This window comes from Talaromyces atroroseus (assembly GCF_001907595.1).
Source record: "Talaromyces atroroseus strain IBT 11181 chromosome Unknown scaffold_12, whole genome shotgun sequence".
Lineage (NCBI taxonomy): Eukaryota > Fungi > Ascomycota > Eurotiomycetes > Eurotiales > Trichocomaceae > Talaromyces > Talaromyces atroroseus.
The window spans coordinates 730,195-742,961 of record NW_017971444.1 but is presented as its reverse complement, the minus strand read 5'-3'; the positions used below and the strand labels follow the sequence as shown (position 1 = coordinate 742,961).

The 12,767-nt window shown below is 46.4% G+C and overlaps 5 protein-coding genes across 5 annotated transcripts, besides 1 other annotated feature; all 5 read left to right on the top strand.

The window, feature by feature from the left end:
• Positions 1-1,408: 1,408 nt before the first annotated feature.
• Positions 1,409-2,833, top strand: UA08_07931 (hypothetical protein; the record flags this gene model as incomplete). The annotated part of the gene is made up of 1 exon (XM_020262836.1): positions 1,409-2,833. The coding sequence occupies one exon, from the start codon at positions 1,409-1,411 to the stop codon at positions 2,831-2,833; it is 1,425 nt and encodes a 474-aa protein (XP_020116958.1).
• Positions 2,834-4,008: 1,175 nt separating this feature from the next.
• Positions 4,009-5,541, top strand: UA08_07930 (hypothetical protein; the record flags this gene model as incomplete). Its single annotated transcript, XM_020262835.1, has 5 exons — positions 4,009-4,041; positions 4,279-4,302; positions 4,363-4,702; positions 4,760-5,024; positions 5,463-5,541. 5 exons carry the CDS (start codon positions 4,009-4,011, stop codon positions 5,539-5,541), a joined length of 741 nt encoding a protein of 246 aa, XP_020116955.1.
• Positions 5,079-5,248: a repeat region (Identified by RepeatMasker using a combination of RepBase library and repeat library created with RepeatScout).
• A 1,509-nt stretch (positions 5,542-7,050) lies between the features above and the next one.
• Positions 7,051-8,792, top strand: UA08_07929 (hypothetical protein; the record flags this gene model as incomplete). Its single annotated transcript, XM_020262834.1, has 4 exons — positions 7,051-7,172; positions 7,231-7,640; positions 7,702-7,913; positions 7,968-8,792. The coding sequence occupies 4 exons, from the start codon at positions 7,051-7,053 to the stop codon at positions 8,790-8,792; spliced, it is 1,569 nt and encodes a 522-aa protein (XP_020116956.1).
• A 429-nt stretch (positions 8,793-9,221) lies between these two features.
• Positions 9,222-10,850, top strand: UA08_07928 (hypothetical protein; the record flags this gene model as incomplete). The annotated part of the gene is made up of 3 exons (XM_020262833.1): positions 9,222-9,471; positions 9,522-10,660; positions 10,722-10,850. The coding sequence occupies 3 exons, from the start codon at positions 9,222-9,224 to the stop codon at positions 10,848-10,850; spliced, it is 1,518 nt and encodes a 505-aa protein (XP_020116895.1).
• A 430-nt stretch (positions 10,851-11,280) lies between these two features.
• On the top strand, positions 11,281-12,132 carry UA08_07927 (hypothetical protein; the record flags this gene model as incomplete). The annotated part of the gene is made up of 1 exon (XM_020262831.1): positions 11,281-12,132. One exon carries the CDS (start codon positions 11,281-11,283, stop codon positions 12,130-12,132), a length of 852 nt encoding a protein of 283 aa, XP_020116894.1.
• Positions 12,133-12,767: the final 635 nt, after the last annotated feature.

Below are 12,767 nucleotides of genomic sequence, written 5' to 3'. Positions count from 1 at the left end.
AGAAGAGTCGGGGCCCTTCACATTCTCCAGTTGAAACAAAATAGAATTTGGATTCTCCCTTGATCACCGGCAGCGTCGTTGTCACGGACATTTCATTCAATAGCTAGCCGTCCTTAAGACGCCTAACTTCTTAAGATGGATGTTCCAAACGCGCGATAGTCAGTCAACTAGAAAGATGGGGCGTACCATGTACCGGCTGTGCTCCGTACCAACAAAAGCCCAGGTGCCAGAACCCAGTGAAGAAACGCCCAGCTGGCGAGCCAGTGGCGCGCTATCTCACTCGCATCCATGGGACCAGTCACCGCAGCCGTTCTGCTGTGTATGACTCCGGAAAGCTCCGTTGGGAGAGGGAACTTATCGTCGCGGTGGAGAGGGAACCCGAGATGGAAAAACAGAGAGAGAAAGTGAGAGAGAGAGAAGAAGAGGGTCAGACTGGCAATTCCAGATCTCGTCCGCCTGGGCACTTCCTCACTCGCTCCTTCCTTATCCACGCCGCCACGCCCACGCCCACGCCCACCTTCCTTGTGTGCACAACCCCCCAATCCGGCCCGTGCTTGTCTTGTCGATCCAAACAAGCAACTCCTGCCTGCCTGCTGGGCTGCAGTTGCTCTTTCCTTTCGTTAAATTAGGCCTAGTCACGCCCTCACCACGTTACGGGCTCCTCTTTTCCATCCAGCTAATTAAACTACCTTAATTCCTTACCCACCGACCTGCCTACGACTAGGACCTACACCATCGCCAACACCCACCCCCCCCAATTGCCTCTCATCCATGGATACAATCGTCCTACCGGGATACAAGAGCGCGACTTTTTCAACTTCCGCCCTCCAGTGAGCTGAGCCTCGTCGGCGCGATTACCGCCGTGTCCGCTGCCTACCATCGACTCTACGGCCAACTCTGGAACGTGTTCTGTGAACTCTTTCTCCCCCTCTTCTGTGTCATCTAGAACCAGCCTTTTCCTTTCTGGTTGCCTTCTTGTCTGTCATTTCTGCTTGCTTGCTTCTTCTTCTTCTCTTCTTCTCTTCTTATTATCTCGTCAAGCTCTTCATCAACCAGATCCGAATCGTGATTGCCAACCTCGGAAGGTCAGCGTCATCATCATTATCATCATCTCGATCGACACTGCTGAAATTCTCATCCTGTCGAAAATCTGCGCGTCAACCCATCAGATAGCGTGGGAAATAGAAAGATCAACAACCCCGCCAATCTCAACTGCAGGCATTCCAATTACAAGCAGACTATCTTATCTTGAGGATTTCCATAGTATTCATCCCCAAGGTTGTGTCTCGAAAGGCCTTCTTATGAAACCTTGCTGGTTGGAATAGCGTGTCTGCAATTCAAAGTGGCTTTTTCTGCCCCGGTTTACTACCAGCCTGGAACCTAGCTTTAAACCTTACAGGCATCGAGAATGGGCAGCGGCACAGCAGTGCTAGAGCCGACCTATCACGGGTATGTGGCCACCACACAGGATGCGCTGATTCTATTCGAGGCCTGCTTGACTGGTGTGCTTCCCCATGTCCCGCGACGGCCACACGACCGCGAGCGCAGTCACCTCGTCCGTAGCGGGAGTGTATTTATTTATGAAGAGAATACTTCTGGCATCAAACGATGGACAGATGGCGTGACCTGGAGCCCAAGTCGCATTCTCGGCAATTTTCTGGTCTATCGTGAACTCGACAAGCCCTTCCCGCCGGGCGAGAAGAAGCGTGCAATGAAGAAGGGAAACCGGCGGCCCGTTCAGTCAGCTCGTCCTGGAGACCCCTATCCTCGGTCAGATAGTAGTGGCCCGTCCTATTCACCCACCACGCCATCATCAAACTTTGGGGGAGATCGCCCACAGCAGTCCGATCTTGAGCGAGCCTTGGTGGGCTCTCTCGTGGATTCCTATGGCTTCAAAGATTCTGGGCTTGTCAAGAAAACTATGAGCGTTACCGTGGCCGGCGTCACGCATCATTTGGTGTCTTATTACAGTGTGGAGGATGTTATGAAGGGTCTTTTAAGCCCACCATCAATGCACGACGAGTTGCGTTACATTCGCCCTCGCGGAGAGTTGATTTCGAAACAGAGTTTCCGCGCTCCAATCGACGACGTTGACACGGGATTGGAGAGTGCAAACGATACTGCACAGGCTCTGTATGGGTATCGGACAACCATGATGCCTACGCCAAGTTATGGAATGCAGAATCCACACTCATATGATTACATGCACGGTTCGCCGTATGCCTCGCACCCGACCCATGCAACCCCGATTTCAACATATCCCAGCGGACCTTTAGCTCCCCAGTCCGGAACGAATCCATATCTACCTACCCCTACTAGCGCCTCGCAAATGTCTGTTAAGACCGAGCCGGATCACAGTTCCTATCGTAGCGGATCGTACGGTGCAGCCTTCGACGCTCTTAACCAAAACCATCTGCCTGCAACTTTAACCCCTGCCTTGTCAAACACCTCTGGCATGTCTAACTCATTGGATCGGAGCCGTAACCAGCAATCCACGAGCCCCGGAATTTATCGAAACACCCCGCTTTCTTCTCGCGCAGATGTCGCATCTCCAAACGAGCCACACACGTCGACTACAGCATACTCGCGAAATGCATACGGAATGCCAGGACCGTTGGATACTACACATCATCAGTCATTTGAAGCGCGTAACATCCCGACGACTTCCTTTGACACCACTATTCAACGCCGAGATCCAGCAGCCATACCATCATTCTACACGGGTGGTGCTGATCGACAGAGCTACTATACTGGGGTGACTCATTCGAACTATCCAACAGCGCAACCGATTTCTGCCTGGACCACCACCGCGCCAGCTCATCCTCAGATGTGATATGAACTTTCCTCTCTTCTCGTTATAACGGCCTATTGAAAATTGAAATGATGGATGGATTTGGCGGGATAAAAACTGGATATATACCCTTCCATTCGAGACATTTTTATTTTTTTTTGTTGTGCTCAGCGTGATCATCAAGTACGGAGTGTGGGTGTGTTTTCACTTTACATGGGAGGGGTAGTTGGCTTTCAAAAGCATCAGAGGTGGCAGCAGTTGTTTTAACTCTTTGACAGCTTTTTTCCTCGTTTCTTCTTCTTTAGGGTCTTTCAATTTTTTTTTAATTTTTTTTATGCGGCTAGTAATTCTGTTGAGTTATTTTCATTGATGTGTTTACGATTCACTCTTTGGTTGGATTGATTGGCGGTTTACTATCTTATTGCTTAGGCTGGGGCGGCTTTCTGATTTAAATGATATACGGTTATTTCTATTCTATTGTTTGAGTCTTTTTTTCCATTCTAATATTCGTTTTGACTGATTTGATCGATGATTGAGCGGTTGTATTCTTCTCTTCATATTCTTTCGTTTACATTCTTCTTCTCACTCCATATATTTACCTTGATTCTACCAATGTTATTATCCATATCGAACCGGACTAGATCTTCACCGTATTGTCAATAATACTTAGGTAAGAGATATTATATTTGTAGTTATATTTAAACAAATCTGACCCCCATATAACCGCTAGTTATATTTTATCTCAATTTGAAAATGTGTAAGTCACGTGCCCCTTGTCATGCATTAAATTGCACTAGTATGTATATGGTTAAGCGCGTACGCGAGGATGCACTAGTCTCGACTTGGTCTGCAGCTGGCTGGCATTTGCAGAAAAAGCTTCCGTTTACCAATCATCATATGTAACTCCATCGATGGCATCGATTCTTGTTACCGTTCCGCCTGTTTGATTTTTGGTTCCCTCGTTCCGTTTATTCATTCATTCTCTGCCATTTTACTTTGTCTATACTATTTCTATTCTAATAATCCGTATGTCCGTTTCCTTTTCAGCTTGGTTGACACGAGACTAACATCCAATAGCTGAAATAAGGATACTGCCATTGCGATTGCAGGTCCAGTGACGAGTTTCAATTATCAGGCAGTACATATTCTGTATACTTCGTTAAGTGGGTGGAGAGAGAGATCATGAACACATTCGCATTGCCATTGTCATCGACGAGATGTTTCGCGTCTCGCTACAGCGATGGCGTATTGTCAATGCTGTTGAAATCACCGAAAGCTATACATGCTAGGTCTTCTTACTCTTCTTCCTTTTTCTTCCCTCAATCATCTTTGTCCTCGCAATTGAGGAGGTCTTGTCATATGCATATACGTGCGCATGCAGTGGTGACATCTGCGTCTGAAGTTCTCTCAAAGCGACTACGGTTGCTAGTGAGGCAGCGACATGATCGGGGCTACAATTCGAAAAGTTTGTTATTGTTTCATACTAGACGATTATACTCGACGGAGGACAAGTAAGTCTTCTTTCCTTTCCTGGTCAATACAATACCGGAATATATAAATGATATATATAGCTGACTTTCGAGAAAAGAAAACTCAAACCAAAATCTAAATTACTATCCAAACTTCCCGCTGTGCCAGCAGTAACCCATGAAAATATCTACACAGTCCCCAACTTGCTAACGTTCTCGCGGCTTCTTGCCGCGCCAGCCGTGGGCTACCTTCTTGTGCACAACCATCACACTGCTGCATTGGCCTTATTTGCCTATGCCGGCATCACCGACTTGGTAGATGGATACATTGCTCGACGATACAACCTGCAAACCGTTGTGGGGACTATCATTGACCCGGCAGCTGATAAACTGTTGATGACGATTAGTGTTGTGTGTTTGGGTCTGAATGGGTCTATGCCTGGTATGCGTCTCCTTTCATTATTTCCTATCCTAAATATTTTCAGCTAACCGAAACCAGCCTGGCTGGCCATCCTAATCCTAGGCCGAGATGTCGGATTAAGTATCTCCGCCATCTACTACCGATGGATATCTCTTCCTCCGCCTAAGACCATGGCGCGATACTGGGATTTTTCGCTGCCCTCTGCCGAGGTCAGGCCAACTACTATTTCGAAACTGAATACTGCCTTGCAATTATTTCTAGTCGGCGCGTCGATGGCCCTTCCCGTCCTTCCTGAAGGGTTAGCTAGTGCATGGGGTTTACATGATGGACTCGTGGGATTGCAGTAAGTCGGTTTTTTTTTTTTTCCTTCGGCTCCTATGGGCGAGCTTTCTGCCTATATATACCCTTGTCTTCCTTCATCTGGCACATACGACCATAGGGTGTGGAAAACAGGGCTTCCCGTCCGCTCAGCCGTACTTAAGCCACACGCCGGCCGGTTAGTAGTTGGGTGGGTGACCACCAGCGAATCCCGTCTGTTGTATGTTGTCTTCTTTCTTTTATTTTGTTTTTTGGCTTTTTCTCTTTCTTTCTTTGTTTTTGGTGGGTTTTTTTTATATCATTCGGAAGAAATCGTTGATTGTTGACGTGGTCTTCGGCAAATCTTTCCTTTCCATTCTTTTGCCCCTGAAGTTTCCAATTATCAAATTACTCATCAATCAAATTACTCATCATACTTACCTTCTTAAGGATGAGACTGATAATTCGTTACAATGATTCTTAGGTATATCGTCGCTCTCACAACGGTCTCTTCTGCAATCAGCTACATGCGCGGCAGCGGTGTCAAAATTCTAACCAAATAATCGAGCTTCCTTCTTCCCTCTTGCATTTTGCATACTGTATGTAACTAGCATGTCTGTAGCATATCAGTGAAATTACTGCCTTTATTAAAGAGATGTTGGTATTGATAGATCATAGCTGTAGTTCGCGGTCGTCATGAGGTTGGCCATCTAGCTATAGCCTTGGTGCTATGGACAAAGCATCTATTTGGCAGCCCTGGTAAAAGGCTGACTGGGTTGACTCTTGCATCAATGAAATTGATTTAACAGACCTCTGCTGTGTAAGCTAATGGGTACGCTTAGAAATGTCTACCTCGGCTTCCAAATGCTGCCTAATTATAAGCCCCAATCGAGCTAATTGATGTTTGCAGCACAGGGGAGTAAGGGCTGATATAGAATTCTAGAGCAATTATTTCTTGTCTTTGAAGCTCGCGAATATACCCAATGCTTACAGGTGGGCACAATGCCAGTTGTCTTGACTCTCCGGTTAGTTTGGTAGGCTTCGTGATATATTTCATGTCGAGAACCCGCTAGTTGACAGCATAGGTATACAAAAACAAATATGTAGGAACGATATAATTCTCGCTGATAAACATGAATGTATTGATTGAGTATAGCATAGTTTGAAATAGCCAGCGCTAATACTTTGTACATAATTAATGATGGATTTTCACTTGGCCCAGCTCCTACACACATAGGTAGTGGGTATTTTAGTAATTCTTTATATATATACCATGCTTTCCATATACTCTTTGATTTGACACTCTTTTTGAGCCTTTTTATTTTGTTTCAGCTAGAGGCAGGCTCGACGACGCTTGGGCGCTCCAAAGGTCAGTGTACATTATTTCCTAATTAGGAGATATTAGAAACGTTGTGCTGCAGCAAATTTTCTGCGAATCCGGTGGCTAATTAGCTGTTCTATAAGCAGTCTATAGGTTTCCAGATTGAGTTTACTATTGTTGTTCTCGATAATCCCTCTTGCCTAAATAGTTCTATTTCTGGGACATGTATCTAAGATGCTGCTGATATCATCCAAAATATATGTATTAATGGATGCCTTTATTATCCTCGACTTGACTGCTACTTACGTCTAGATAAACATTCTAAAATTCTCTCAATAATGAATAATAGTCGCGAGATCATAGAAATAGCGCATTCGTAACTATAGGATTAGTAGACCCAACCAACCATGATGTTTATTGGTTACATCAAAATATGGGAATAGAAGCAGTCCTTTATTTAATCTTGATGTTTCCCCTAGGGTTAGGCCCCAATACGTGGAACCGTCACGTCCACTTATCTACGTGCGCAGCACATTGACGGTAGGACTAGACGCTGCATGCGGTATAATGCCCCATAATATATAGAAAGGATGCAGCGTGATTGATTACTCACCACACAATTGAGCGAATGCATGAAGGGTTACTCACTATCTAACAATTATCTGGGCCAGTTTCAAGGAATCAATTCATCACTCACTGAAATAAACAACCTTATTGTTCTGGGTCTTCCGGGATAGTGTGAATTCCCAAGATGATTATCCTGATGCTCTTTAGCCTCGCTGGCCTATATATTGCCGGACTAGGGATCTACAGACTTTACTTCAGTCCCTTGGCCGCCTTCCCTGGACCGAAACTTGCAGCGCTGACCCTGTGGTATGATCTTTTGTATAAATTGAAAAAGGCGGAACAAATTAAATGGTTATAATTACAGGTACGAGTTCTACTACGACGTAATCCTTCGCGGGCAGTATATCTTCCGTATCCGAGACCTCCATGAGAAATACGGTCCTATAATTCGCATCAATCCGTATGAGCTACACATATCCGATCCGGATTACTACAGCACCCTGTATGCCTCCAGTACCTCAGGGGTAAGACGAGACAAGTGGGAGTGGTACACGAAGCAGCTCAGCACTCCTGATTCCATGTTTGCGACCACTGGACATGAATTGCACAGGGTTCGCAGGGCGGCACTGGGTCGTTTCTTTTCTGTGTCAAGTATTCGGCGCTTACAGCCATTGCTGATGAGCAAGGTAGACCTGTTGATGGAGAGATTTCGCAAGGCGCGAGAATTGAAAACTGTTATTCCGCTAGAACATGCGTTGGCTGCCTTTACGAACGGTTGGTTATTTGTCGAAGTACTTAACTAATTAATAGAGAGCAATAAGTCTGATCTGTATAGATATCGTGATGGAATATGCCTATGGACAGTCACAGAACCGTCTGGCCAAGGAAAATTGGGGCCCGGAATATCTCCATGGAGCTGTCAATGCCGCGAAATATGGCAGTTTGATGAAGCAAATGATTTTTATTTTCGATTTCGTGAACAGTCTTCCGGCATGGGTACAAGCCAAAGTGTCGCCGAGTTTGGAATTGATTATCCGGATACATAAGGTGACCCTTCTCTCCATTGAAATGGATTTAAGGGAATGCTAACACAATCTGAAGCTGACAGAGAAGATTATCGTCGGGATCAAATCTGAACCGCCATCTACCTACGAGCATCTAGAGCATCCAACTCTATTCCATGAGATCCTGAGTAGTAGCCTGCCAGATTCCGAGAAGACAGTTAAACGACTTAAAGAAGAGGCTATGATTGTAGTTGGAGCAGGAACATCAACGACATCATGGGCATTATGCGTAGCGGTCTATCACCTACTTTCTAAGCCGCCACTTCTTTCACAATTGAAACAGGAGCTTAGCGAGAATATACCAGAGAGAAATACCCAGCTTCCATTGCCTCAGCTTGAACAGCTGCCATATTTGACTGCGGTTATCCAAGAGGCCCTTCGTCTGAGCTACGGAGTTGTCACGCGACTACAGCGAATCTCTCCAGATGTACCGTTATTCTTCACGGACGAAAAGTCCGGAAAAAAGTGGATTATACCAGCTAAAACTCCCGTGAGCATGACTAGTGTCTTAATCCACCACGACGAGAACATATTTCCCAACTCGCACGAGTTTCGCCCAGAACGATGGATCGAGAACCCACGACTAGACAAGTATCTAGTCGCCTTTTCCAAGGGAACCCGCCAGTGCTTGGGGATCAATCTCGCGTACGCAGAGATGTATGTCTGTCTATCGACTATCTTCCGACTTTTTGGGTCACAAGGGGTAGACGAGCTCGGAAGAGCGCAAGGGGTGCACAATGATGGTGATGAGGGAAATCTAGAGCTTTACGAGACAACAAGTAAGGATGTAGAACTTGCTGGGGATGGATTCGTCCCTCTGAGAGCAGTTGACTCGAAGGGGATATATCTTCGTGTACAGTAATCTTCCAAGGTTCTGTATTCAAAACTATGAATGAGGAGAGAGTAATAGTTCGTGCGGCTTGCCACAGTAACTAAGGTGTGGCCCTATCTGACTAAATCCTAATAGTAGCAAGAAAATATGGGTCTGTTGGTTATAAATACGTTTATTGGGTGCCTGATGGGCGGTAGCTTTTCCTAATCAGGAGTTAGCTCATCTGACTTCAAGTGCATTATTTCCTCATCAAGTAATTATCTTCTGCCGCTAATTAATAACAAACTGCAAGTGGGTAAAAAAATACACGCGAGTACCCACCTGATCGCAGGCTATCTAAACACTAACCATGTTAGGCACAGCGCCAGTCACGTCTTGCAACTTGCACTCCGAGTCGCGGGATGAGACTCACCTCTGCCGTCGTCAACACATTCAATACGGGCCATGGGCTTTGCGAACATGGCGCCTTCTTACCTGTCTCTAGCTTTTCTGCTGCTGGGAGAATCCTTCGCATCACAGCTTCCTCTCTTTGAGTCAGCGTCCACATCTCAGATCCACTTGGCCGCAAAGAAGGAGCTGGTCAGCTCCAAATCGCTTCAAGATAGTATTCATGCAGACAGTCTCTTTGAACGAGCTAAGACACTCTACAGCATTGCTGAGCTGGGAGAAGGCGAATATAACCACCCAACTAGAGTCATTGGGAGCAAAGGTATTAGTTTCCTAGCCCCTCTTCTCGAATCACGGCTCACGTGGCCATAGGACACCTCGGTACCATTGATTATATTTATTCCACCATTGCTGAATTGGGAGACTACTACGTACTGTCGAACCAGTCCTTTCCTGCAGTAGTGGGGAACGTGTATGAATCACGCTTGGTTTTGGGAAGTGAAGTCCCAGTTTCGGCTATTGCGATGAGTTTGACTCCTCCCACCACGGGTAAGGAGCCAGTTCTCGGACCACTAGCGCTTGTGTCGAATGTCGGGTGTAGTGCGTCGGACTACCCAGATCTATCTGGTAAGATCGCGCTCATCAGTCGTGGCGAGTGTCCCTTTGGCACCAAGTCCGCTCTGGCTGGAAGAGCCGGCGCTGTCGCCGCTGTAGTTTATAATAATGAGAAAGGCGCGCTGGGTGGAACCTTGGGCACACCATCCCCTGACCACGTTGCTACTTTCTCGATTTCCGACAGTGATGCTGCACCGCACATCAAGAAGTTGAAGAATGGAGAGCTGGTCGAGGCCAGCGCTTACATTGACGCCATTGTGGAGAGCATTGAGACGACCAATATTATCGCCCAGACCAAGGAAGGCGACCCCGACAACTGCGTCATGCTGGGTGGTCATAGTGACAGTGTTGCAGAAGGCCCTGGTATCAACGATGATGGTTCTGGTTCTCTTACTCTTCTCGAGGTCGCTACCCAACTGACAAATTATCACGTTAACAATTGTGTGCGTTTCGCCTGGTGGGCAGGCGAGGAGGAAGGGCTACTCGGATCGGACTACTATGTCTCCGTTCTATCCCCTGAAGAAAACCTGAAGATTCGTCTTTTCATGGACTATGACATGCTCGCGTCGCCCAACTTTGCCTACCAAGTCTACAATGCTACCAACGCCGTGAACCCCGTTGGATCTGAGGAGCTGCGTGACCTCTATACCGAGTTTTACACTTCTCATGGCTTGAATTTTACTTATATTCCGTTCGACGGTAGAAGTGACTATGATGCTTTTATCAGGCACGGCATTCCTGGTGGCGGCATTGCTACTGGGGCGGAGGGTGTCAAGACAGAGGCCGAACAACAAATGTTTGGTGGTATCGCTGGTGACTGGTTTGATCCCTGTTATCACCAGCTTTGCGATAACTTGGCCAACCTCAACCTTACTGCTTGGGAGTTGAACACAAAGGTATGGGATCCCTTGGATTGTTTTTTGGCATCACTGATCCCGACTGACTTATTCTCTGAAGCTCGTCGCGCACTCTGTTGCCATGTACGCTCAGTCCTTCGATGGATTCCCGAAAAGAACAAGCTTTGAGGCCGCTGCTGTGCCAGATGCCCTCCCGGGCAAGTACCACGGGCATCAGCTGCAGCTCTAGTTACGATTCCAGTGCATAGACCATGGCCATTATCTAGATGATTTTTGATTCATAGCCAGTTTCTTTTGATTGCTCTGTGTATGGCTACTAGTGTGTAGAAAACCATTTAAGAAACTGTTAGCATACGCTAGTCAGCGATGTTATTGTTATCAAAATACTATATGTTTACTTTAAATATTGACAATCCCAAATAAACTACTCCGTAGTAGGAGTCAAGTCCCCCTGTGGACGTCCACAATTTCCCGTCGAGGTTTTTTTTGTAAACGACACAAGCTTTGTACTGTTGACCATTACATGTAGAATCAGCAAGCATGAATTAGTATTTGGACCTTGCATTTTGCCATTTTTTCGATACGTTGATACATATCGCCGTGCGCGGAACAATTGAACAACGAACTCGTATTTAATTAACAGGTTGCACGCATTGAGAATGGCAATCCTGCCGGCAGACATGATGGAGTCTCAGCTGTCAATGATTGATCTCCTGATAGCCATGTTCCCCTCAGCTTCCGAACTTGAAATCCCAGAATCTACCAGAGAGGGAATCGACACCCTCCGTGACTGGTGCCAGGATCCAACTGAAACCCCAACTGGAATCCCATCAAGCTTATCACTGGCAGTCTGTTTAGCAGTCACTACAGAGAAAACCATACAAGTCAACATCAAGATTTCCCTGCAATTGGAGAATCCCGAAAGTAAAGAACCACTCCCAATAACATACTCACTGCGACAACCAGAGTGGATGTCCAAAGCCGAGGTTGCGAATATGGCCGCTGCGATGCCTCCAGACGACGTGTTCGCGGCATTTGAATATATTAGAGACGAAGCCATGCACTTCCTCGAAACACGGCAAACTTTAACTGAAACAGCCACTCGTAGTTCTGAGCCTCTCGTCCGAGTCTGGTTCTATTTTCCCTCCCTCTCGACGCGTGGGAAACGGGATGATCTGGTTAATTATGCCTCGGACTATTCTCTCACAGGCTTTGTGCTGGCGGGAAAACCGGGAGTCCTATGCCTTGAGGGGATATCGACGGATATCGATGCATATATGAGTTTCATCAAGACAAACTCGTGGGGCGATATCCCCAGCCATCAGAAAAAAGTCAGTGAGCGGTTCCGGGAGACAGCGGATATTCAGCGAGTATTTCCCGGGATGGAGGAGATTACAGATTCTCTGGGTGAACGCAGTGGCCAGAGGGCCAATCGAGGGGACATGCAGGCATTGGAAGTGTGGCTAAAGGCTCGAGGTTTGCATGAAGCATTTGAGAACGTGATATTCTGAAAGCATTCTTTCAAAAACTTTTTTTGTCAGTAGTGCCAATTTGGTCCTTCCGCTATCGCCGTACCTCAGGGGTTTGTTTACGACCGCGCGCTGGATTCCAAATAGACAATTCATCATGAGTAAAGTTCAAAAAATAACGAATGATTAGCAAACATTAGGTGATGTATGGGTTGAAAAGTGCGTATGATTTTAGGGTATATAGATGCCAACCACGTGTGCCGCTTTTTACTAGTGTTCGTATTCTCCACAGATATCAACATCCTCAGGAGTCTACACATTTTCGGCACATACTTAGCCTTATGCCAATAGTTTCATCTCATGGCCTGTGATTCAAGTCGTTTGCTGCATTGGTTCTTGAAAAATCTTAACGACACAAGTTGAAACGACCCCAGGAGAAATCCAAAATAGTACGGCGGCTACATCAAGCATACTGTCGCTTCGCCCATGTCCGCCGCGATGATGCACTGGATTTGGCATAGTAGGAATGCGGAGATATTACTCCGTAAATAAGTGATTTCAACACCATTCATTTTGGTGATTTTCGAGCCGTCTACTAACCACCAAATCTGTGAAAGACAGACAACCAAGCATGTCACGAGGAGGTATCTTGTATCTAAAGAGAAATACTGCCGCAC